At 46.3% G+C, this 27,935-nt stretch overlaps 1 protein-coding gene across 1 annotated transcript in view; it reads left to right on the top strand.

The window, feature by feature from the left end:
• Nucleotides 1-20,628: 20,628 nt before the first annotated feature.
• Nucleotides 20,629-27,935, top strand: part of ZNF423 (zinc finger protein 423) — a 394,330-nt gene continuing 387,023 nt past the window's right edge. Inside the window, exon 1 of the mRNA XM_082271171.1 lies at nt 20,629-20,716. Coding sequence (XP_082127297.1) covers nt 20,677-20,716 — 40 coding nt within the window. The 5' untranslated portion in view covers nt 20,629-20,676. The remainder of the gene's footprint in view (nt 20,717-27,935) is intronic.

The raw sequence follows: 27,935 nt of genomic DNA on the forward strand, positions 1-27,935 counted from the left end.
CTGTGATATTGGCTCCCGCTGCTGTGTCTTAGCCAATGAGAAGGGAGAAACCCGGAAGAGCTTATGCTCTCATGCACATCGCCGGGTTGGAATTTGGTGAGCATGGGGGGGGGGGGGGCTAAAAGGGGATCTGCACACTGAAGTTTTTTATGCATGAAGGTAAAAAAACATTCAGCCGTTAGAACCACTTTAAGGCTAATACTGTATAATCAGTACATGAAAAGATGTCTTCATATGTTTTATGAAACTATTCCTTTACTCTAGGGAAGTGGTCTCCAAACTACGGCCTGCAGGCTGGATGTTGCTCTTTGCTTGCCTTTATCCAGTCCTTAGGACGATATTCCTCCCACTGATACAGGGCACTATTCCTTCCACTGACACCATAGATGGGGCACTATTCCTCCCACTGACATCAATGATCAGGATTATTCTTCCCACTAATACCAATCATAGGACATTGTTCCTCTCACTACTACCAAGGATGGGGCACTATTTCTCCCACTGATACCAATGATGGGGCACTATTCCTCCCACTGATACCAATGACGGGGCACTATTCCTTCCACTGACACCAAAGATGGAGAACTATTCATCCTACAGACACCATAGATGGGGCACTATTCCTCCCACTGACACCAATGATGGCGATTATTCTTCCCACTAATACCAATGATGGAGCACTATTCCCCCACTGATACCAATGATGGGATACTATTCCTCCCACTGACACCAACAATAGGGTACTATTCCTCCCACTAATACCAATGATGGGGCACTATTTCTCCCACTGACACCAATGATGGGGCACTATTCCTACCACTAAAACCAATGATAGGGTACTATTCCTTCCACTGACACCAAAGATGGAGAACTATTCATCCCACCGACAACATAGATTGGGCACTATTCCTCCCACTGACACCAATGATGGGGATTATTCTTTCCACTAATACCAATAATGGAGCACTATTCCTCCCACTGATACCAATGATAGGATACTATTCCTCCCACTGACACCAACAATGGGGTACTATTCCTCCCACTGACACGAGTCACGGGGCAATAATTCTCCCACTGACACCAATGATGGGACACTATTTCTTCCACTGATACAATGATGGGGTACTATTCTTCCCGCTGACACCAAAAAACACCAACGATGAATATTCTTCCCACTAATACCGCCTCCTGCCCACAGGAGTTATGTCATTATTTTCATCCTCGCTGACCACCAATTTTGAAGCATTTTCTGCTCCCACTGGTCATAATCCGGCCCTTCTTAAGACTGAAAAGGAAAGTCTCGCAGAGTTAGCCAAAGAATCTTTGCCAGAGTTTTCCTGCAAAGTGGTTGATCTGATGCCCTCGGGAGTCACAGGCAGGCTGTTGGAGTAGAGATCTACTGGGGGTCTCGACCTTGAGCATGGGCTGGAACAGGAGCACCGCGCATTAAGGACAGTGAGCCTGTGGGTGGAGGAGAGTCAGGCATCACCAACAGGTGGGCCAGATGACCTGGAACACTTCTCGGATGCCCATGCAACATTGGGCAAACCCGACTGTAGGCATGTAGTGAACCCCAGTGTTGGTGGTAACCAGAATCTTATTCCATGGCAGCTGCTGTCTGGGCATGATAGCTTGTAGCATGCACTTAGAGGACCCGAGCGTCACTCTGGAATCAGTTGCTATATACACCCCTTATCAACATCTCAGCCAATCCGGTGGGGGTACCTTGTGCTAGAGCCAATTGGGAAGCAGACATGTGCTGTTCATATGGACCACTGCTGGAAAAGCTCCAGAAGCCAACCAACCATAGCCACGGTCTCTCCAGTGGGGGGGGGGGGGGCTTTGGGTGCATGTGGTGGGAGTATCCTGCCTGACAATGCCAAGCTGTCCGTGCACGTGGAGTAACACCTTGCCCGAAGGTGTGCTCATCAATGCCCAGGACCATGTTTAGAATCACACATTAATGCAGTCCCCGATGACATATCAGTGTACTGGCCCGCTGCCATTACTATGTGATTGGTGTGACCAATCACATCAGATCACATGACAATTGTAAAAAATGTATGGCTTCCATTCATGCCATTTATTTTGTACTATTGTGTTGATCTCTGTGATTGGTCACAGTGATCACATGGTACAGACAGGGCCAGTCACAGTCTATCTGTAACATGTGATTAGCTGTTGCCAATCACAGCTAATCACAATAGTAAACACTAAATGAATAGATTTCATTCAGAAAAAGTGGTTGCTTACAGTGCATATTACAGTGTGTAAAAAAAAAAAAAAATCCTGATCACCTCCCCAGAGTAGTAGTTTTACTATGATAACACTGTATTGCTTTGGTCCCAATATATAAAAAAGCAAAACAAAACAAAACATCAAAAAATAAATGTAACAAAAAAGAAAAAGTATTTAACCACTTAAGCCCCTGCCCTATTTCGGACACTTTTTGTTTACAAGTTAAAACCAGTATTTTTTCCTAGAAAACTACTTAGAAACCCCAAACATTATATATATTTTTTTAGCAAAGACTCTGGAGAATAAAATGTCGGTCATTGCAAAATTTTTTGTCACGCGGTATTTGCGCAGCGGTATTTAAAACGCCATTTTTTTGGAAAAAATTTGAAAAATCACATTTCACTGCATTAAAAAAATACTAAAAAGTAAAGTTAGCCCATTTTTTTTTATATTGTGAAAGATGATGTCATGCCAAGTAAATAGATACCCAACATGTTACGGTTTAAAATTGCGCCCCCCCATGGGATGGAGGCAAACTACGGTCAATAGAGATCTCAATCTGCGATGCTTTAAATTTATTTAACGGTTACCAGTTTAGAGTTAGAGTGTAGCTCTTTTTTTTAAATTATTGCCCACGCTCTGGCAATCGCGGCGATGCCTCACATGTGTGGTTTGAACAGCGATTTAATTCGCGGCTCCACTTGCGTATACGTTTTTTTTTGTGCGCGAGCTAACGGTGACGGGGGCGGCTTAATTTTTTTTTTTTTTCCTATTTATTTTTTCTTTTTTTTTAACTTTATTACAGGTTTTTTTAATAAAAAAAAATCTGATCACTTTTATTGCTGTCACAAGCAATGTAAACATCCCTTGTGACACCAATATGTAGTGACAGGTACACTTTATGGAGGGATCGAGGGTCTAAAAGACCCTAGACCCCTCCACTACACTTCCCTGTATGCAAAACGCCGAAAACGGCATTTTTGCATACAGCCGTTTTTCAAATCTGCCGCCTTTTGCAGCACAGTAACCCGGAAGTGACGTCATGGACGCCGCCTCCGGGTTACGTCATCGGAGACCCGATCGATGCTGTTTCCGGCATTCATCGGGACTCCATCCAGCCGGCGGACGTGCCGGCTGGGTGCTCTGGGCTCGGCGGTGGGACGGGAGCCCCGAGCAAAGCCACGGAAGGTGGCAGGAGGGGGGGACGTCCCCTCCCGCTCACCCGGGTAACGATCTAGTGGCTCCCGAGCCGTATCGGTCATTACCGACGGATAGCCGACTGTCGGCTTCAAACCACGGTACCGGGATGATGCCTCTAGCTAGAGACATCATCCCGGTATAAGCCCGCAAAGTTACCCGACGTACCGGTACGTTGATATGCGCTAAGTGGTTAAAACATTTTTAAAAGTCTTTTTTTTTTTTTAATACTGTCACCAGTCAGTGTCTCTGATCACCGCTTCACCAGTTATATGATGACACTATACTGCACTGGTTACAGTAGGGAAAAAAAAACTATTGTTTTTAATTCTTTCATTTTCCAAAAAATTATGACAAAAAATTACAAGTTTAAAAAACTCCCCTTGCCTCTTACTAAATACCTTGAGCTGTATACCTTCCAAAAAGGGGTAATTTGTGGGATATTTGTACTGTCCTGCGGGCCTCATGAAATTGGATACATCAGTACATCAGGCTTAATCGATTTTCAAATATATGCACCATAGTTGGACTCTATAACTTTCCTCCAGACTAAATAATATACATTGATTTGGATTATTCTCACCAAAGAAATGTAGCAGTATAAATTTTGGCCTCATTTTATGAATTTTTCTGAAGATTTGTTTTCAAAATGTTTGGTCTTTTTTTGTTTATTTAGCAAAAAATAAAAAATAAATCAGAAGTGATTAAATACCACCCAAAGAAATCTCCATTTGTGTAAAAAACAAAATGATAAACATTTAAATAGTCATTCAAAGTGGCAGGAAGGGGGTAAAAGTGTCCGTTATTGAAGTGGTTGAACCCGCTGACAAGGAGGTAGCAATAGTCACCTTGAACTTTATATATCACCTTTGTGGCATACTCGATCTGTTTGATGATCCTTCTACTAAGTTACAGCGGTTAACATATCCACCATGCACAATAATTTGAGCCATTAGACAGATATTGCTGTTGCCAACAGTTGGTTTACTGAAGATACAGCAAAATACATAACCATTGTGCACTCAGTGTTATCAGTGATTTACAGACTAATGAAAAGTCCATAAAGGATTTAATCCACCTAAGTACCAGCCTATAGCATCAGGCTCCAAAGGCCTTATACAATGTAAAACTACTAGTAAATGAATAGACTTCCAATTTCAGCGGGTTTGTTTATGGCATTGTCATCTTATCTAGGGAACACTAATCATTTTCTTTCTAGATTATTTATTAGAGTTTCACCTGACACCGGCAGCATTTTTCACCTTACATGGCTCAGTTATTCTTTATACAATTTTGCAGTCTTTGGTATCCTGGCTTTGGCATTAGCAACTTGATTGGGATTGGTCAGCTGATTACCTACATGTTGACTTTTCATATGTGTAATAATGTATGGTTTTGTGCTTGTTATTTAGCACCCTCTAGTCTAGTGTGTGCTAGATGTAGGTTGGGTTTTGTAGTGTAGGTTTGCTAGCATAGGTAAATTTAGTTAGCTCAGGGCTAAGCCTGAGCTGTGAATCTGGCTCAGGGTTCAGTGAGTCAGGGCTGGATGACTCATCCAGGCTCCTCTGGTCCCTCCCTTTGGTCTAGAAGGTTGTATAAACTTCTGGAGCTGGTGGGTGGAGGTTTAGGAGGAGCTGTCTGGAATATTTATGAAGACCTTGACCAATCCCCAGTAAAGGGCTGTCAGGGGGCAAGATTCACCTCATAAATAGACATGAGTAATGCCAGTAGGGGCAGTGGTGTGTAAAATGAAGATGCAGTGCTGAGGAGGCTGTAGGTGGGGAGGGGGGTGACCTTGGGCTGGGGCTAAATCACAGGGGAGGAAGTCTTCCTGGAGGCACAGGAGCAAAAAAAGACAGAGTGAGTAGCACTGTGGGGACTACAAAGGGGGCAGACTGCCCCATGTAGTCAGTCTCCTTTGAAGACAGCAGTGTGCTTAAGTCTTCTGCCTTTCCCTGGAGATCTCCTGAGAGGCAGCCGGGTGGGCTGGTAAAGAGTCAGTCAGAAGACCTGGTGTAAAGGGGCAGATGCAGCCAGGTGGGTTGGTGATGAGTCAGCCGGGTGGGCTGGTAAAGAGTCAGTCGGGTGGACTGGGGTAAAGGGGCAGATGCAGCCAGGTGGGTTGGCATTGCCTGAAGATGTGGTGCTGGACTCAGTGACCACAGGGAGGAAGTGATGTGAAAGTCGAAGCTTTGTCACTCCATTGTGCTATTGTCAAGGGACTGTGAGTTCCTGCCGGTAATGGGCTTTTGCTGAACTGACAGTCAGGCCGTGTCAGCTCCCTTCAAGGAGTGAGCCAGCATGAACCAAGTGTGTGCAGGTGGCTGAAGAACAGCAGACTATATATAGAGACTGTGTATAGGAGGTTGTCCTTGAAGTTATTGAAGTCAAGTGGGCATTCCATAACTTCCCAACCCTGTCCAAGTTGAAACTCCCTAATAAAACATAAAAACAAAGCTATGGACTGTTCTGTGTCTCTGGAGTTCTGGTGAAGATTTGGGTTACCAGGCTGTGCAGGAGTGGGGAATCCCTTTAAACTGCAGCTCCTATGTGGGGTGTGCTACAGTTTATTTGCCTTGTCTGTCAACCTGATAAAAAGGATTGCTGTCTCCCTAAAACATTATGTTATTCTAATATGGGACTTTCCTAAAAAAAATAATAATAATTATATTAGATGTTATCTTGGTATGTAGGCTTTAACTGTAAATTTGATTTACACAGTACCACTGTTTCACCATGTACCTACCCTCATGGTGGGTATGGTTCTTTGGGAATCTGGGAGGTATGGTTTATTGATTTCATGTATTACATGAATTTAGATTTTTTTAGGGCTCGTTCACACCAGCAAGTTGTTCTGAACGCACGACTGCTGGTGTGCACTTGGAGGAAACACTGCTTACTTTTTTGTTCCAACTTTATTAAAATGTCACAAGTCACATTTCATTCAGTTCCATTGCCAGCAGCAATAGTGGATTGCATTGACTACGTTGTGCTGAAACAAATGCTTGCATACAGTACTTCTTTCAGCTCACACCACTATGCAAGTAGGTGAGCAATTCACACCAGGACTGGTAGCTGTGAGTGATAAGTGACATTTACAGTGTAGCACCCTCCTAGGTAGGTGCTAGATAGAGAGTATAGTTTTGGCTCTGTCTGCATATCAGAGGAGCACCCGGGAAAATCTATATGACTCTTTGCTTAACAGGTAAACATAGACAATGTGGGCTATGTGGGACTTTAAGTGAGACACCAGCAGGTATGCTCAGCGTCTCCATCCCTGTATCGGAAAAAACTAATTGAAAAGGATTAAGAGAGGTGCATGGAAGCCAGCCAACCCCCAGTCTGATGTACTCACCCTCCAGTCTGCCACCAACCAAGTAGATCTGTCTCATGATATAAATAAAGAACAGGGGTTTAGTTGACACGCATTTGCAAACACATGTGTAAGCTGCAGAGCCACGACACGGCACCCTGTTTTATCTGCAGTCCTAACACTTTTAAATTTGAGTGTCTCCACTCTGGGAGCACATGGCTGCTAATGGATGGATAGGAGGCAGGTGGGAGGGAGCAGCCCAAACTTCCCCCAACCCACCCCCATCCATGACTGGTTTGGTATCTCAAAACTCTAATAGCAATGTTCTTAAGATGGTACAAACTGAAAACAACCAGCTGAGAAGCATACACCTCCAACCCCTTGGTGGATGCAGTGTAAAACACAGATTGGGACTTTATATGAGGCAATTTGCCTGTATAGCACAGTGCCTCCATCCCTAATTTCATAAAATATTTGGGACTTTACATGCGACAAGCAGGTCATGCTATGGTCTCCATCCCTGTATATGAAAAAACTGGGGTAAAATTAGACTGCATCCACCAAAAACGCATGAAAATCGCACGGTGGGACTTTAAATGAAGCACCAGCCTGTAGGCAAGGTGCCTCCATCCCTGGTTACATAGACAATGTGGGCTATGTGGGACTTTAAGTGAGACACCAGCAGGTATGCCCAGCGTCTCCATCCCTGTATCGGAAGAAACTAATTGAAAGGGATTAATTGAGGTGCATGGAAGCCAGCCAGCCCCCAGTCTGATGTACTGACCCTCCAGTCTACCACCAACCAAGTAGACCTGTCTCATGATATAAATAAAGAACAGGGATTTAGTTGACACGCATTTGCAAACGCATTTGTAAGCTGCAGAGCCACGACACGGCACCCTGTTTTATCCGCAGTCCTGCGAGTTAGATCTGCTCATGGTGCTCAGTGTGTTATTCATCTGGTCTGGGGAGTGTCCCCACTGATCCAATAGAGATATATTGGACAGTGGAGAAAACCTGACCAATGGGTACACAGGCTTTGATACAGCCCCAGTGATTGGCCCAGACTGCTGTCTCGGTGCATTCTGGGGTGTGGTATAAAAGCCATGAGCACATGTGCTAGGGTCTTTGGCTGGTGAGCAGAGTCCTGAAAGGAGGGTGGTGGCTGCCTCCTCTTCTGCAGCAGTTGGTGTATGGTCACAGGCAGTCGGCCTGGTGAGCCAAAAGGAAGGAGCTGAACTCAGAGGTCCAGGAGAGCTGACTAGAGGGGTTTCGACACTAAAGAACCTAGAAAAACAGTATTGTGAGTACAGCGGACCGTGTTCAAGGACCTGACCAGGAAGGGAGCCACCCCGGAGTAGAGTAGTCAGAGGACAGTTGTCAGCTGGTGGAGTAGAAGGGGGTGCTAGGTGAGTACCCTAAAGATAGTGTGCAACCAAGTCTTTTGTTCAGAGACCCAGTATCTATAATTCATCTCATGGCAAGATGAAATTCGCAGCCTGGCTGCATCTTCAGATAGAAGTCCTCAGAACTGTGAATACTTCAAGTTCCGGTGTATCCCACTCTTTCCTTATCCCATCCATATTTATAATAAAACAACAAAAACAACCAAAACCCCTAGACTGTTCATTGACTGAGCAGGAAAGTAAAGTGTGAAGTTTCTGCATGCAGTTGCTAACGGTAACCCAGGGGGATCCAAAAGGTGAAGAATTCTTCAGCTCTCAAGGGGGCAGCGCTACAACACTATGTCACAAAAGTGAGTACACCCCTCACATTTTTGTAAATATTTTATTATATCTTTTCATATGACAACACTGAAGAAATTACACTTTGCTACAATGTAAAGTAGTGAGTTTACAGCTTGTATAACAGTGTAAATTTGTGTCTCCTCAAAATAACACCCAGCCATTAATGTCTATACCGCTGGCAACAAAAGTGAGTACACCCATAAGTGAAAATGTCCAAATTGGGCCCAATTAGCCATTTTCCCTCCCGTTGTCATGTGACTTGTTAGTTTTACAAGGTCTCAGCTGTGAATGGGGAGCAGGTGTGTTATATTTGGTGTTATCGTTCTCACTCTCATACTGGTCAATGGAAGTTCAACATTGCACCTCATGGCAAAGAACTCTCTGAAGATCTGAAAAAAAGAATTGTTTCTCTACATAAAGATGGCCTAGGCTATAAGAAGAATGCCAAGGCCCTGAAACTGAGCTGCAGCACGGTGGCCAAGACCATTTAGCGGTTCAACAGGACAGGTTCCACTCAGAACAGGCCTAGTCATGGTCGACCAAAGACATTGAGTGCACATGCTCAGCGTCATATCCAGATGTTTTCTTTAGGAAATAGACGTATTAGTGCTGCCAGCATTGCTGCAGAAGGCTGAAGGGGCGGCGGAACAGCCTGTCAGTGCTCAGACCATACGCCGCACACTGCATCAAATTGGTCTGCATGGCTGTCGTCCCAGAAGGAAGCCTCTTCTAAAGATGATGCACAAGAAAGCCCGCAAACAGTATGAAGACAAGCAGACTAAGGACTTGGATTACTGGAACCATTTCCTGTGGTCTGATGAGACCAAGATAAACTTATTTGGTTCAGATAGTGTCAAGCGTATGTGGCAGCAACCAGGTGAGGAGTACAAAGACAAGTGTGTCTTGCTTACAGTCAAGCATTGTAGTGGAGTGGGAGTGTCATGATCTAGGGCTGCATGAGTGCTGCTGGCACTGGGGAGCTATAGTTCATTGAGGGAACCATGAATGCCAACATGTACTGTGACATACTGAAGCAGAGCATGATTCCCTCCCTTCGGAGACTGGGCCACAGGGCAGAATTCCAACATGATTACAACCCCAAACACACCTCCAAGACGACCACTTCCTTGCTAAAGTAGCTGAGGGTAAAGGTGATGGACTGGCCAGGCATGTCTCCAGACCTAAACCCTATTGAGCATCTGTGGGGCATCCTCAAACGGAAGGTGGAAAAGCACAAGGTCTCTAACATCCACCAGCTCTGTGATGTCATCATGAAAGCGTAGAAGAAATCTCCAGTATTAACCTGTGAAACTCTGGTGAACACCATGCTCAAGAGGCAGTGCTGGAAAATAATGGTGGCCACACAAAATATTGAAACCTTGGGCCAAATTTGGACACCCGCTTTGGGGTCCCCTGGGGCCGGCGCTGCTCGCTGGCCTGGCTACACAGACACCAATGGCCCCACTATGATACTGACAGCTGGCAGCCCGCCCTATATCTTTGATGCACGACCTTCACTCTTGCCAATTTGTGCCTTATACTTAGACTTGATCAGTTATGTTTACGGGTGATTGGTGCTATTTGGCCTCCCCCGTAATCTGTTTTTATTTACAATGGTTTTTCTTTCTCTGTGATTTGTTACAAACTGAAAATAAAGATTAAAAAAAAAAAAAAAATACCTGAGCAGGTAGCTGTCAGAGGTGTATGCCGTTCATGCCTGGGAAGGTAGCTGTCTATTGTGTGCCATTCATACATGGGCAAATAGCTTTCGGTGTTGTGTGCCATTCAAACCTAGGCAGGTATCTGTCATTTATGTGAGCCATCCATACTTTGGCAGGCAGCAGTCAGGTTTGTATTCCTTTCCGACCTTGGCCGGTAGCTTTCTGTGGTGTATGCCATTCGTACATAGGCAGGTAGCTGTCCATTGTATGGCATTCGTACCTGGGCAAAAAGCTCTTAGTGTTGTGTTCCATTCAAACCTAGGCAGGTAGCTGTCATTTATGTGAGCCATTCATACTTTGGCAGGTAGCAGTTAGTTGTATGTGCCATTCATACCTGTACAGACAGCAGTCTGTGCAGATAGCTCCTCATTTTGTGCCAATCATAGCTGTCTATTGTGTGCTATTCTTACCTGGGCAGATAGCTCAGTGCTGTGTGCTATTTGAACTCAAGCAGGTATCTGTCATTTATGTGGTCTATTCATATCTGCCCAGGTATAAATGGCACACAATGGACAACTACCTGTCCAGGTATGATTGGCACAAAATGAGGAGCTACCTGTACCAGGTATGAATGGTACAAAAGGGACAGCTACCTGCTCAGGTATGAATTGCACACACCACAGACAGCTATCTGCCAAAGTATGAATGGTTCACATAGACAGCTACCTGTCTATGTTTGAATGGCACAGCCAGGGGTTAGTTAAGTGTGTCATTTATACCTGAGCAGGTAGTTGTCATTTTGTACCTTTCATGCCTGGAACAAGTAGCTCTTCATTGTGTGCCATTCATACCTGGATAGGTAGCGGTCTGTGGTGTGCCATTCATACCTAGGCAGGTAGCTGTCCGTATGCCAGTCATACCTGGGCAGGTAGCTGTCCATGGTGTGCCATTTGTACCTGGGCAAATAGCTCTTAGTGGGGTGTGCCATTCAAACCTTGGCAGGTAGATGACCCTTTCGTATCACTCATACCTGGTACAGGTAGCTCTTCATTGTGTGCTAGTCATACCTGGAAAGATAACTGTCCATTGTGTGCCATTTGTACCTTCCCAAATAGCTCTTAGTGTTGGGTGTAATTCAAGCCTAGGCAGGTAGCTGTCATTTATGTGATCCATTCATACTTTGGCAGGTAGCAGTCAGGTTTGTATGCCTTTCCTACCTGGGCAAGTAGCTGTCTGTGGTGTATGCCATTCATACATGGGCAGGTAGCTGTCCATTGTGTGGCATTCATTCCTGGGCAAATAGCTCTCAGTGGTGTGTGCCATTCAAACCTAGGCAGGTAGCTGTCATTTACAGTATGTGAGCCATTCATACTTTGGCAGGTAGCTCCTCATTTTGTACCAATCATACCTGGACAGGTAGCTGCCTATTGTGTGCTTTTCGTACCTGGGCAGATAGCTCAGTATTGTGCCATTTAAACCCAGGCAGATATCTGTCATTTATGTGGGCAATTCATACTTTGGCAGGTAGCAGTCAGTTATGTGTACCATTCATACCGGAGCAGGTATCTGTCCCTTTTGTACCATTCATACCTGGCACAAGTAGCTCTTCATTGTGTGACATACATATCTGGACAGGTAGCTGTCCATGGTGTGCCATTTGTACTTGGGCAAAGAGCTTTCAGTGGCAGGTATCTCACCCTTTTGTATCACTCATACCTGGTACAGGTAGCTCCTTATTGTGTGCTAGTCATACCTAGACAGGTAGTTGACTATTATGTGCCATTCATACCCGGGCAAATAGTTTTCAGTGTTGTGTGCCAAATTAACTTATGCAGATTGCTTTCATTTATGTGAGCCATTAATAATTTGGCATGTAGCAGTCAGTTGTATTTGCCATTTGTACCTGGGCAGGTAGCTGTCTGTGATGTATATCATTCATACTTGAGCAGGTAGCTGTCCCTTTTGTAAAATGCATTTGTTTTCTACCAATCATACCTGGACAGGTAGCTGTCCATTATGTGCAATTCATACCTGGACAGATAGCTCTCAGTGTTGTGTGCCATTCAAACCTAGGCAGGTAGCTGTAATTTATGTCAGCTATTCATACTTGGGGGCAGGTAGTGGTCAGTTGTGTGTGCCATTATAACCTGGGCGGGTAGTGATCTGTGGTGTATGCTATTCATACCTGGGCAGATAGCTGTCCATTGTGTGCCTTTAATACCTGGGCAGATAGCTTTCATAGTTGTGTGCCATTCAATCCTAGGCAGGTAGCTGTCATTTATGTAAGCCATTTATACTTTGGCAGGTAGTGGTCAATAGTGTGTGTGCCATTCATACCTGGGTAGGTGGTTGTCAGTAATGTGTGCCATTCACACCTGTGCAGGTAACTGTCCCTTTCGCACCATTCATACCTGGTACAGGTAGCTGTCCCTTTTGTACCCACCATACCTGGGCAGGCAGCTGTCCATTGTGTGCCATACATACTTGGGTAAGTGGCTGTCTCTTGTGTGTCTTTCATACCTTAGCAGGTAGCTATAAGTGGTGTCTGCCATTCTTACCTGTGCATGTACTGTAGCTGTCTGTGGTGTGTGCCATTGAAACATGGGCAAGTAGCTGTCAGTGCTGTGTGCCATTCATACCTGGGCAGGTAGCTACCGGTGGGGCTACAATTCACACCTGAGCAGGTAGCTGTCAGTGGGGTGTGTATCATGTATGAATGGGCGGGTAGCTGTCAGTGGGTGTGTGCCAGTCATACCTGGCCAGGTACCGTAGCTGTCATTAGGCGTGTACTATTCATACCTGATCAGGTAGTTGTCATTGGTGAGCGGTGTTTATAGCATATAGAGCGGTTTGTTTTTAACATTGTTTATGATTCATACCTAAGCTGGTAAGATTAATTTGTATTTACCATTTACCATTCATACTTGGGCAGGTAGCTGTTCCTTGTGTGCTATTCATACCTGAGCAGGTAACTTTCCATTGTGTACCATTTTTACCTCATAAGGTAGCTGTCAGCGGTGCTTGCCATTCATACCCGGGCAGTTAGCTGTCAGTAGTGTATGTCAATCATACATGAGCAGGTAGTTTTCAGAAGTGTGTGCCATTAATACTTGGGCATATAGCTGTCAGTGGGTGTGTACCATTCATCCCTGAGCAGGTATGTGTCGTGGAATGTGCCATTCATGGTTGGACGGGTAGCTGTCAGTGGTGTGTACTAGGGCTGCTGAATATAATCGCCGAATCGATGCATCGCGATGCGACCCTTCACGATTCTGCATCGATTCGGGGTGATTGAAAAATCGATTACTAATAACGTCAGTTACGGGGGCGGGGACAGAAGTGACATGGCGGCGCTGGGCCGCTGGCCGGGCTTGTGGAACACGGAGCTTCTCCGTGATAGAGCTGCTGCTCGGGTCCTTCCGTGCGCCAGAGGGCGCCATCACACGGAGACTGCTACTGGATAGCGTCTCATATAGCGGGATAGAGTGGGAGGGGAAGTCCTGGCAGAGTCCTGGCACAGTGTCTGAGTACAGCGTGAGACATGAGCACCACCGGGCAGGTGAGCTGGTGGCAGTGGGAGGACAGAGCCGTCTGTATATACATAGAGCTGTGGGCACGGTGCTGATAGTCTCACTGATTATCTATAGGAGAGCGGGGCTGCTCTGTCTGTGCAGTGAACTTGAACTTGTTGGCGCTCAGCACTGAATTGGCCCTAAGTAATGATTGTAGAAGACAGGATGCTGAGTACTGTGCATTATTATAGATATGAGTCTTATGGCAATAATAATCATGTTAGGTTGTGTGCTATGACTTGTGTATGGAGTGGAGGTGATATAGAAGAGTCCGGATATCAGACCATTGAGTAGTGACACTGGAAATATGTAGTGCTGTGTAGACATGTCTATGGGGAGCTCCCCCAGCATGTAGACCCCCCCTGCTCTAAGGGGGGGGTCTGTAGAAGGGGGACCCTGGCCTGCTCCAAGGGGGCTCTATTGGTAGGGGACCCTGGCCTGCTCTAAAGGGGAATGGGATCTATGGGGGGACCTGCCTGCGCTAAAGGGGGGGCCTGCACTAAATGGGGATCTATGGGGGACCTGCCCTGGCCTGCACTAAAGGGGATCTATGGGGGGACCTGCCCTTCCCTGCACTAAAGGGGGATCTACGGGAGACCTGCCCTTGCCTGCACTAAAGGGGGATCTACGGGAGACCTGCCTGCACTAAAGGGGATCTATTCCATAGATCCCCCTTTAAAGCAGGGTCCCCATAGATCCCCCTTTAGAGCTCAGTTCCCCTGGATCCCCTTTAGGGCAGGCCCAGGCTCCCCATAGATCCTCCTTTAGAGCAGGGTCCCCATAGATCCCCCTTTAGAGAAGGGTCCCCATAGATCCCCCTTTAGAGAAGGGTCCCCATAGATCCCCCTTTAGAGCAGGGTCCCCATAGATCCCCCTTTAGAAAAGGGTCCCCATAGTAATTGTGATGCATCGCGGAATCGAATCGTATCGAATCGCAACCCTAATAATCGTAATCGAATCGAATCGTGAGGTAAGTGAAGATGCGCAGCCCTAGTGTGTACCATTCACATCTGGGCAGGTAGCTGTCAGTGGTATGTGGCATTTATACCTAAGCATGAATCTTTCAGTGGTGTTTACTATTCACACCTGAGCAGGTAACTTTCAGTGTCCATTCATACCTGGGCAGGTAGCTGTCTGTGGATGTGTATTTCAGAAAACAGCTGTCAATGGTGTGTGACATTCAAACCTGGGCAGTAAGTTGTTGGTGGTGTGTAGCATTTGCACCCGACCATGTATCTGTCAAGAGTGTGTGCCATTTATACATGGGCAGGTGTATTTTGCTTTATTCCATACATACATACATACATACATAGGCAGGTAGATGTCAGTGATGTGTACCGTTCATACTTTAGCTTTCAGTTGTGTTTGCCATTCATACATGGGCAGATGGCTGTCAGCAGTGTGTGCCATTAATACCTGGGAAGGTAGCTGTCAGTGGTATGTGACATTCATACCTGGGCAGGCAGATATCTGTGGTGCATTTCATTCATACCTGTGCAGGTAGCTGTCAGTGGTGTGTGCCATTCATACCTGGGCAGGCAGATATCTGTGGTGCATTTCATTCATACCTGTGCAGGTAGCTGTCAGTGGTGTGTGCCATTCATACCTGGGCAGGTAGGTAGCTATCAGTTAGTTAGTGTATACTATTTATACCTGGGCAGGTAGCGGTCAGTGGTGTGTGCCATTTATACCTGTGCAGGTAGGTAGCTCTCAGTCAGTTAGTGTATACAATTTATACCTAGGCAGGTAGCTGTCAGTGTGTGCAATTCATACCTGGTCAAGTAGCTGTCAGTTAGTGTATACAATTCATACCCGGACAGGTAACTGTCAGTTAGAGTATATAATTCATACCTGGGCAGGTGGCTGTTAGTGTATACAATGCATACCTGGGCAGGTAGCTGTCAGTTAGAGTATATACTGTAATTCATACCTGGGCAGGTGGCTGTTAGTGTATACAATTCATACCCATTTATACATGGGCAGGTGTCTTTTGCTTTGTTCCATACATACATAGGCAGGTAGTTGTCAGTAATGTGTACCATTCACACTTTAGCAGGGAGCTTTCAGTGGTGTTTGCCATTCATACCTGGGCAGATGGCTGTCAGCAGTGTGTGCCATTCATACCTGGGAAGGTAGCTGTCAGTGGTATGTGCCATTCATACCTGGGCAGGCAGCTATCTGTGATGAATTTCATTCATACCTGTGCAGGTGGCTGTCAGTGGTGTGTGCCATTCATACCTGGGCAGGTAGGTAACTGTCAGTTAGTTAGTGTATACCATTTATACATGGGCAGGTAGCTCTCAGTTAGTGTATGCAATTTATACCTGGGCAGGTAGCTGTCAGTTAGAGTATATAATTCCTACCTGGGCAGGTAGCTATTTTATTTAGTGTATACAATTCATACCTGGGCACGTAACTATTAGTGTATACAATTCACACCTGGGCATGTACCTGTCCGTTAGTGTATACAATTCACACCTGGGCATGTACCTGTCAGTTAGTGTATACAATTCACACCTGGGCCGGTACCTGTCAGTTAGTGTATACAATTCACACCTGGGCCAGTACCTGTCAGTTAGTGTATACAATTCACACCTGGGCCAGTACCTGTCAGTTAGTGTATACAATTCATACCTGGGCAGGTACCTGTCAGTTAGTGTATACAATTCACACCTGGGCAGGTACCTGTCAGTTAGTGTATACAATTCACACCTGGGCCAGTACCTGTCAGTTAGTGTATACAATTCATACCTGGGCATGTACCTGTCAGTTAGTGTATACAATTCATACCTGGGCCAGTACCTGTCAGTTAGTGTATACAATTCATACCTGGGCCAGTACCTGTCAGTTAGTGTATACAATTCATACCTGGGCATGTACCTGTCAGTTAGTGTATACAATTCATACCTGGGCATGTACCTGTCAGTTAGTGTATACAATTCACACCTGGGCATGTACCTGTCAGTTAGTGTATACAATTCATACCTGGGCATGTACCTGTCAGTTAGTGTATACAATTCACACCTGGGCCAGTACCTGTCAGTTAGTGTATACATTTCATACGTGGACAGCTAGCTATCAGTTAATGTATTCAGGTTATATGTGGGTAGGTAGCTGTCAGTGGTGTGTAGCATTCATACCTAGGTAGTTAAGTTTGGTGTGTGTCATTCATACCTGGGCAAGCAGCTGTCTGTGCAGTGTTCCATTCATACCGGGGCAGCTTGTGGTGTATACCATTCACACCTGAGCAGGTAGCTGTCAGTGGTGTACCCTGGACAGGTAGCTGTCAGTGGTGTACCCTGGACCGGTAGCTCTCAGTGGTTTACCCTGGACAGGTAGCTGTCAGTGGTTTACCCTGGACAGGTAGCTGTCTGTGGTGTACCTGGGCAGGTAGCTGTCAGTGGTGTACCGTGGGCAGGTAGCTGTCAGTGGTGCACCCGGCCAGGTAGCTGTCAGTGGTGTACCGTGGGCAGGTAGCTGTCAGTGGTGTACCGTGGGCAGGTAGCTGTCAGTGGTGCACCTGGGCAGGTAGCTATCAGTGGTGTACCCGGGCAGGTAGCTGTCAGTGGTGTACCGTGGGCAGGTCGCTGTCAGTGGTGTACCCAGGCAGGTAGCTGGCAGTGGTGCACCCGGGCAGGTCGCTGTCAGTGGTGTACACAGGCAGGTCAATGTCAGTGGTGTACCCGGGCAGGTCGCTGTCAGTGGTGTATGTAGCTGTCTGTGGTGTACGTAGCTGTCTGTGGTGTACCTGGGCAGGTAGTAAACAGTGGTGTAGGTAGCTATCAGTGGTGTAGGTAGCTGTCAGTGGTGTAGGTAGCGATCAGTGGTGTAGGTAGCGATCAGTGGTGTAGGTAGCGATCAGTGGTGTAGGTAGCGATCAGTGGTGTAGGTAGCTGTCAGTGGTGTAGGTAGCGATCAGTGGTGTAGGTAGCGATCAGTGGTGTAGGTAGCGATCAGTGGTGTAGGTAGCGATCAGTGGTGTAGGTAGCTGTCAGTGGTGTAGGTAGTTGTCAGTGGTGTACCAGGGCAGGTAGCTGTCAGTGGTGTAGGTAGCTGTCAGTGATGTAGGTAGTTGTCAGTGGTGTACCAGGGCAGGTAGCTGTCAGTGGTGTAGGTAGCTGTCAGTGGTGTAGGTAGCTGTCAGTGGTGTAGGTAGCGATCAGTGGTGTAGGTAGCGGTCAGTGGTGTAGGTAGCTGTCAGTGGTGTAGGTAGCGATCAGTGGTGTAGGTAGCGATCAGTGGTGTAGGTAGCTGTCAGTGGTGTAGGTAGCTGTCAGTGGTGTAGGTAGCTGTCAGTGGTGTAGGTAGCTGTCAGTGATGCAGGTAGCTGTCAGTGGTGTACCAGGCAGGTAGCAGTCAGTGGTAAGGGGGTACACCTTGCACTGACATTTGTGGCACTCATTGATGTGTGCATTGGATGTAGTAGCAGAAATGCAGTAGTGATGATGGAATGTCACTAATGTAGAATGTAACGTGTATATAATGTATATTCCTCCCTCCACAAGCAGCGATCGGCGGTGTGGCCGTTCTTTGTGTTCTCCCACACATCTCTCCTCTTGTGAGCGGAACTTGTCTGCCATTCGGAACATTTCATCCTCAGTGATCCCGGCTCCTCATCCTGGACTTCCATCCCCCCCCCCCATTCACATTCCTCCGGTGCCCCTTCCTCTCCCCGATCACCCCCAGTGTTTTGCCCTCTCTCCTCCCCCACAACTCCGCCTCGTCCCTCCTTCAGCCTGTATTTCCAGCGCTGTCCAGGGCTCGGTGCTGTTGTCTCTCACTGTCTGATTGAGCCCAGGCTGTGCGGGGGCTCCCTGCGGGATCAGAGCGCTCCCCCGCCGGGACTCCACTCCTCACATCCCCCTGCTGGGACTCCGCTCCATCCCCAGCCCAGCCTGGCTTTATTATGTGTGTCTGCAGTGCAGCCCCAGCAGCAGCAGCAGCGAGAGCAGGAGGGGAGAGAGCCGGGACAAAGAGCAGCCAGCCGGACGTGCGGCATGAGATAGGGAAGCGGGGCGGCTGCGGCGGGCTTACCGCGGCGCATGGGGGCAGCTAGCGGCGCCGGACAACCGTGCATCGGACACTGATCGCTCCTTCCCCACCGGGGCTACACCGGACACATAGGACGAGGAGAACACCAGGGGGGTACTAATAGCATCCTTCCCTACGGCGGTATACCCATAGCGCTGCCATACACCGGAGAGCAGTACCATCCTTATACATATTACTTTGCTGGAGGATCACCAGGGGCCCCACTACAGTATTAACCCAAGGGGCCCCACCACAGTATTATCACAAGTATTACAGGGTTACCCACAGCCTCCCGAATTAAAGCCGCATCCTTTGTGCCATAGTGATCACCAGTCCCGCCGGTTATAGGACCCCCGATCCCCAGCACCACCGGGTATAGGACCCCCGATCACCAGTCCTGCCGGTTATAGGACCCCGATCACCAGTACCACCGGGTATAGGACCCCGATCCCCAGTCCCGCCAGTTATAGTACCCCGATCCCCAGTCCCGCCAGTTATAGTACCCCGATCCCCAGTCATAGGACCCCGATCACCAGTACCACCGGGTATAGGACCCCCGATCCCCAGTCCCGCCAGTTATAGTACCCCGATCCCCAGTCCCGCCAGTTATAGGACCCCGATCACCAGTACCACCGGGTATAGGACCCCGATCCCCAGTCCCGCCAGTTATAGGACCCCGATCCCCAGTCCCGCCGGTAAAAGCACCCCGATCACCAGTCCCGCCGGTTATAGGACCCCCGATCCCCAGTACCGCCAGTTATAGGACCCCCGATCCCCAGTACCGCCAGTTATAGGACCCCGATTACCGGTCCCGCTGGTTATAGGACCCCCGATCCCCAGTCCCGCCGGTAAAAGCACCCCGATTACCAGACCCGCCGGTTATAGGACCCCGATCCCCAGTCCCGCCGGTAAAGCACCCCGATCACCAGTCCCGCCGGTTAAAGGACCCCCTATTACCAATCCCGACTGTTATAGGACCCCCGATCACCAGTACCGCCGGGCTTGACATCCTGATTCAGTAGTGCCCCCGGCTATAGCACCCCGATCAGCAGTCCTGCCGGTTATAGGACCCCCGATTACCAGTACCACCGGGTATAGGACCCCCGATTACCAGTACCACCGGGTATAGGACCCCCGATTACCAGTAGAGCCCCCGGCTATAGCACCCCGATCAGCAGTACCGCCGCTTATAGCACCCCGATCACCCGTGCCCCCAGTTATTGCACCCCGATCACCCGTGCCCCCAGTTATAGGACCCCGATCCCCAGTACCGCCAGGCTGGGCATGCTGATTTAGTAGTGCCCCCGGTTATAGAACCCTGATCACTTGTACCGCCGAGCTTGGTATCCCGATCAGCAGTGCCCCCAGTTTCAGCACCCCGATCACTAGTACTGCCGGACTCCACACCCCAATTAATACCCCACACACATTTGAGGCACACCGATCACCAGTCCCCCCGGTCTGGGCGCCCGATCGCCTGTACCGCAGATTTCAGCACCCCGATCACCAGTCCCCCCCCCCCCCCATTTTTGGCACTCCGATCACCAGTCCCCCCCTCCTGACACCCCGATCCCCGTGGCCTTGTACCCTCCCTCTCCGGCATAGAGATCGGGGCTCAGACAAAACGCAGCCACTAGTCAGTAAATGGACTAATTGAATTAGCACCCCTCCCCCAGGCTTCGGCATTTATCCAAATTTTTCCTGCAGCGCTGGTGTGACTACCCCTAGGGCTTGGAGTGGGGGGGCACCGGTGCTCCTCCCTCCTCTCCCAACCCCCCTCTGCACCCAAGGGAGTCCCAATCCCACACAATAGGAACTTTAGCACAATAAGCCAAAGGAAGGGGGAAGAGTTTTTTTTGCAGGGAGCCGAGCACAGACTTCATCCGAAGTGGGGAGAGTGGTGATCGGTCGGGGACATGTCCAGGAGGAAGCAGGCCAAGCCACGATCGGTGAAAGGTAAGAGATACGGAGGGTGATGGGTGCTGGGATTCGATGAAGATCGGTGGGGGGAGGATCGCACCGTATTCTTCCAGTGCTGCGGCTCCATCCAGACACGTGGGCTGGAGATAGTCTGCATCCCAATAAACAGATCCTCCCTTCCCATCCGGTACATCCCCATCACACCTGGCCTGACCAGGATCTGCTGCAAACTTTGCCTGGCCAATGTTTACAAACATTGCTATTAAATAGACAAAACACAGATACACACTCTAAATGTAGTTTCCCCCAAAAAAGTGACAGTTATTTTCAGTTGTGTCCAATGAGATTTGAAAATCTCGGTCACATGGCTGAAAATAAAGATGCTTCTTCTTGTGTATGACTTTGTGAATTGAGTCTGTTACATAGTCCAATATTGAGATCTGTTTTCGTTTTTAAAGCCATCCGAAGTCCCTATGTCCCTCATCAGTAATGGGGAACTTGGCGACCCAGCGTGAAATCTTGTGGATAGCGTTTCCTCTTCCAGCAGCTGACCACAGATCCTCACAAGGGAACGTATAGTAAAAATAAATCAGAAAGGGGCGCACATCTGAGAGTCGGTAGGTGGACCGTAATGCTGGCCAAAAAATCTGTCATTTGGTCCGATCGTTCGTTTTTCGTCCAGTTAAAATGCACAAATAGAAAATCGTTTTTAACTTTTCAGAGCCGAAAAATCGAAGGAACCGTTTTGAAAATCTGCCGAACGATAAATTGAAAGGTTAATGTGTTTCTCGGCCGACCTGTTTGCACTAGGTTTATGTGACTAACTGAACGAAAAACGGATTCATTTATGTCCATTGAACGATTTTTTTTTTGTTGGAAATTCGGTCATTACATGATGGCACGATCGTCTGCTCTCATGGCCGGTTTTTCATTTTTCAAAAATGAGTTTGCCCGATTATTTCGGCTAGTGTATGGTCAGTTTAAGATTGAAATAGATTTATATTTTCCTATTCACCTACCAATACTCTGCGTGCCACTTTTTTTTTTTTTATAAAGCATTATTAATTACAATGTAATATGTTGCAGCTTACAAAGTCATAAATGTTTTGGCTACAATAGTTTCTTTCTTTCAACCTGATGTCTGTTATTTTTCAACTTCCCTGAATAACACAAACTGTCTGGCAAAAGTGGCAGTTAGAAAGTTGAGACAAACAATTTAACACTGAGTCCCGATTCCCATATATGCGATGCAAATCCACTGCGGGTTCCCGCATCGCATTCAACTCGCAGGCAGTTCACACTGCCATATGTGAATCGCTGGGGTATCAATACAAAGTTAACAACACCCTCAGATCCGTTCGCATATCACAGTTCGAACTGTCAGACATGAACTGTCGGACATGAATCGGATCGCATAGGTGTGAACACCCATGCGATCCGATTCTGGTGCGGACCCAAAAAAGGGTCATGTGCGAGTTGTGTCCGAATGCGATGCAAATTCAGCCATGCAACCTGTATGGTTGAATTTGCATCACACAGAGATCGCATGTGATTTGCAGAGCAGTGCACTGAAAATCACATGCAATGTCTGTCATCGCACATGTGAACCAGCGCTGACAGGGTGCTTACAATGGTCAGCTTTTATTCATGGACATAAAACTTTGAACCCAAAAAGAGGTGGTGGGAACAATTGCTGTACCTGCTTATTAACTGTTAGCTGGAGTTCTGCTTTAATTTGTTAACCAAGTCTATCTAAATCTGCTAATGCATGTAGTACTACCCTCTCCTCAGATTTTCCAAAGGCGTCTCCTCTGCTCCTTCCCACGTGAGTGACTAGTCATGCGATTTGACAGGTCCAATCGTTTCACGAATCGCACACTATTGTCGACAACGGCAATGCTCAAATCGGTGTGACGCCAACTTTGCAGTGCCGCACCGATTTGAAAAAGTAGTTCCTGCATTTCTTTAGGCGATTTCGGATGCGACTTTAATAGACGTCTGTGCATAAAGCCGCACCAATGTCTTTAAGTCCCACCTGAAATTGCACTGATATGCGGCTTTTAAATTGTGCAATTTCAGATGAAGTCGTAGGATTTCAAAGCCGCATTCAACGTGAACAAGGGGTAAGACAGGAAGTGTGTTTATTGGCCAGATCACCGAGTGAATTTAAAGGCTAAAAATAAAACAAATGTTATCCCCTTGTTTAGGAATCGCTAAGCTGCAAAATACTACATGTTTGGGTTTAATGTTGCTGTAATGTGTGGTCAGTGTTGATAAGACATTAGAGGGACGCTGATGTTTCCGAGAATTTGAAAGGTATCCCTGCCATTGCCATTTGATATTTTATTAATGTAGCAGACACATGATATATAGAAAATATATGTAAAGGTAATTAAAGTGTATCTGAAGCCAAAACTGTTTTTCTTTCTTTGATAGAGCAAAGGATGGTTAAAACCGCTGTCATTTTATTAAACTTCTGCCACCTGTGTCTCATTAGGGAGATTTAATTTCACTTCCTGTCCTGCAGACTCAACAGGAAGTGAGGGAAATCCCCTCTTAAGTTGACCATACACTATATAATTGGACAATATGCTTCAGATCTGGCAAATCTATGTAATGTCTATCTAAATAATTTGCTGCAGATCAGGCCGACCCCTGTACTACCAAGTTGATGGTGAATCCAAGGCTCCATTCACATATAGGCATTTCGGATCGTGGGCAGAATTGCCGTGTTTCCGAACCATTGCAAGTTGTGGGATGCCAAAGCGATTCCTGTGACGTGCAATGGTACCCCAAACGCCGAAACGCCTATATGCAAGTCACGGGAATCACTTTGGCATCCTGCGACTTGCAACGGTTCGGAATCGTGGGCAGAACCGCGACAATTCTGCCCACAATCCGAAACGCCTATATTTGAACGGAACTTATGCCTCGTACACACGCAACGATTATCGGCCGACCGATCGGCCGACTTTTGTCCAGTGTTGTTGTGTTGGTTGAAATGTGCTCTAGACTGCACACAAATTTTCTCGGCCAACAAAAATCTACTTCAGAAGTGATGTCATGTGCTGGTTTACTTTCCGTTTGTTTTTTCTTCTCTGAGCATGCCCAGTCTTGCTCATCAGATTTTTGTCTGCCGAAATCTGTACTGACTGACGGAAAATCGGCCGTTGTGGTGACGGCCAACAAAAATTTTAGAGCCTGCACACCAGATTTTATTCGGCCGAAAAGTCGGAGTCGGTTGTCGAAAGCATAATACTAACAAGCCGAAAATCGGCCGATCGGACGTTGGCTGAAAATTGGCCAACTATCGACTCGTGTGTACGGGGCATTAGAGGAAATAGTAGAGTCAGATTGTGTAGTGTAAAGCCCAGTACACACGCAGTGATTGTCGGCCGTAAATATTCGCCCGCCGTCCGATCGGCCGATTGTCGGCCGTAAATATTCGGACGCCCTACGATCGGCCGATTGTCGGCTTGTTAGTATGATGCTTCCGACAACCGACAGCGAATTTTCGGCCGAACAGAATCTGGCGTGCAGACTTTAAAATTTTTGTTGGCCGTCACCAGAACGGCCGATTGTTTGCCAGTCAGTACAGAATTCGGCCGACAAACAGCAGATTAGGAAAGACTGGGCATGCTCAGAGAAGAAAAAACACACGGAAAGTCAACCATCACATGACATCACTTCTGCAGTCGGCTGTTGTTGGCCGACAAAATTCGTGTGCAGTCTTTAGCACTTTTCAGCCGACAGGACAGCACCGGACAAAAGACGGCCGATCGTTCGGCCGACATTCGGTACGTGTGTACGGGGCTTACGGCCAGCTTTAGTCAGTTGTCACATGAACAAGTGCCCCTATGGGAAAATTTCCCCTCTTCCTATGAGGTGACAACGCCTAAAATTGTCTTTCCCTTTTTCTCCCTGGTGACATTGGTGATCACGGCGAATAGAGAGAGCCAATCTCCCTAACCAGGACAAAGGACATCAATATAAACCTGACGCTTGTTCTAACCCTTCACCTCTCTATACAAATCTAAGACAAAGTTTGGGGTTTAAGTATAGATTTTCGATTATATAAACATTGTTTTCTTTGTTTTATTAATAAGTAGGTTATGTTTGATTAAAGAAGGAAGAGTCAGAAAACTACAATAGCGTATCCTAGATCCATACATGTCACTCATGAGTGATATGTTGCCTGTTTATAAATAAAGGAATGAAATAAATGCAACAATGTTTGTAGAATAAAAAGATGTTTGTTGGTAAGAGTTTGTACTTGGACTATTCTGTCATATGAAAGGAAGTCTCACCAAGATAATATACCAGTGTCCTGGTGATAATAAATACACCATAGTGTTCTAAACACCACTATATGTGTGAACAGCTGCTACCTGTCTCAGAATATTAATAAAGAATGGCGACGCTCAGGATTGTTCAGACTTCAAGTTTGGGTGCTGGGAAGGGTTAAATCTCGGCTTCTCTATTCATAACCTGACTTGCTCCTCAAGCTACACTGAATTTGGTTTCCATGTCTTGCATGGATGAGGGCCGATAAGCCAGAAACAGCTGTATGCTATGAATGAATGGCTCTATAGCAGTATTAGGCTCTGTCTGTGTTCTGAATCAGTGGATGTGGATGCAGTTGGCCACCGAGGCATATATGAATGGTTTGCATGGTTCCACCCACTTTCCTTTAATAAAGCATAAATCCTTTTTTTTTAATGATTTTGTGATGGAAGTGATGACAGGTTAATAGCATCTGTCTGCTGTACTTCACTGAATATTCTTATTTTTTTTACTGTGTGTGCCAGTAGCGTGTGAAGTGGTTGCTGACTACCCAGGCAGTGCCTGCGTCTGATTGGATGCAGGTACTGTTTGGCCAAAAATGTTCTGTCCGACTCCTTCAAAAAAAGTTCATTAAATCAGCAGAGCCACTCAGGGCTTGAAAGAACGGTGCCATCCGCAGCTGGAATTTTAGTAGAATCCACCGAAATTCAAACATGTATGGGCGCCTTTTTTTTTTTTTCTTACCTTACATGATGCAAATTTCTGCTGTAGCCAATTAGTAGTTTAGTTACTGTATTTGATACAAGCAGGACTCCCAGTGCTAATTTCTTTGGTTATGCATTTTATTACCTTGAATTGTGACATCGTATTCCACTGCACTCTACAGGATACACAGACTATTCACACCAGAGCCGCTCTATAGGGGCTTCCAGTGTAAGCCAATGACGGTGAAACCTAGACGTGCTGTCTGGCCGTTTTATGTGTAATGCAATGCAGTTTGTTTTGGATTGTATGATTAAAGAAAAGCGTCTGAAGGAGACCTAGACATCCTAGAATAATTCCATGCAGTCAGTTTTATGTTTTTTTTTTTGCTTTTGAACGTGAACATGGGTATTTCAGGTGCTGGAGCATAGTCATGTCATGGAAATTACATTTTAATTTATGTTGCCTTTATAGAACAATCTTTTTTTTTTTTTTTTTTTTGCATAAACCAGGTCAATGCTACCATGAAATGTCTATTATCAAACTACAATGATAGTAACCATAAGTACGGTATGTAGCCCAACATTTTGCTAATAAAGCTTCATCATTGCAGTGAAAAAAAAAAAACTTTCACAAACTACCCACACAAGCAAAATCCTAGCCCTGCTAACTACTGTATACCTAATACTAAATAAATATGGCATATTTTTATAGTGAATCTGAAATTCACTGCAGGTGAATGTTCCAGGTGCATGCATTTTAAATGACAGTGATTCACCACCAGGAAATATATTGGCAAAGCCGCATTCACTGCTTTATAAATATGCCCCTAAGTGTAACTATACTAGGACGGCCCTACACAGTACAACCCCATTGTATAATCTTATTTAGATTTACCGAAACTATGTAATATAAGGACAAATGTAAACAATCTATTCAAATTGTATCCAGTTAGGCAGGCTCTTGCGCTACATAGTTGACTTTAGATCTAAAGGAGATTGTATAATGTATGGTCAGCTTAAGGCCGTACACACTTGACGGAAATCGGACGAAATATCCTCCGATTTTTCTCTCTCTTGCTCAGCGTTCGTAACCGATTTTAGTTGACAGTGCATAAATGTTCATTAAATTTCTCGTCCGATTATTTTTTTTTTTTTTTATTTTTTTTTTTTGGGACATTTGTTCCTAGACTTCCGGGTTGTCAGCAACTTCAGATCATGCATGGTCTTTCGTATCCGATTTTTCAAGGACGTACTGCATACACATTAAATGAAAATTGGTCGTCTGGGGATGGGCGATAAAAAATTTTGGTGTTTGTCCCTCTGTTTTTTTTTCGTTGAAAATGTCGGCATCGGCTGCTGAAAGTTGTATACACACTAGCCGAAAATCGTGCGATTTTTACCTCGGACGGGAATTTCTGGCAGATTTTCTACTAGTGTGTACCAAACTTTAAAGATTAGTTCCAGGCTTGGTATATTTGTACACAGTTACATTGGCCTAGCCTGGACCTAGGTAAATTCTGATGGGGTTTATGCTGCTGGAAGCTAGAAGTCATTGAACTAGACTCTGCTACTCCAATTATTTCCACTTGCTTCCAAGTCCAGTGCTGAGTGTCTGGCTGGATGCATTCTGAACACAGGAGATCGTCCGCTCTGCATTGGTGCCATAAGGAGAATACTTTGCGTTTTGTAAATGAATGCAAAGCATTCCCTGATAGAAGAGGTGGAAAGGTGTGGCAGTGATGTTATTCTCTTTATAGTTTGCATTCGCTCAGAAAATGCAAAGCATTCTGTGAGCGGTGCCCATTCCGAGCGGCCAACCTCCTGTGTTCATGATTATCAGGCTTGGCTGCTCAGCCTGGGATGTAAGTTTATACCATGCCCGGCATTATTCTTTAACTACTCTAACCAATTCTTTAAAATCTACACTCAATTTTGCCCAAAGCAAGAGTGGGCTGCTTTGGCTTAACTGATAAGATTTACTATTTATAGCATGTGGGTAGAGCCTTGGCCTTTGGTGGACATTGGTAGACGTGGGACACAGGGGTTAATTTATTAAAATAGGGGGGGGGGGTACAGAATCTGGTGCAGCTCTGCATAGAAACCAATCAGCTTCTAGGTGTTTTGTCAAAGCCTAAAGATAGAAACCAATCAGCTTCTAGGTGTTTTGTCAAAGCTTAATAATAAAAACCAATCAGCTTCCAGGTGTTTTGTCAAAGCTTAATGATAAAAACCAATCAGCTTTCGGTTGTTTTGTCAAAGCCTAATGT

Source organism: Pelophylax lessonae (genome assembly GCF_965119305.1).
Source record: "Pelophylax lessonae genome assembly, chromosome: 10".
Taxonomy (NCBI): Eukaryota; Metazoa; Chordata; class Amphibia; order Anura; family Ranidae; genus Pelophylax; species Pelophylax lessonae.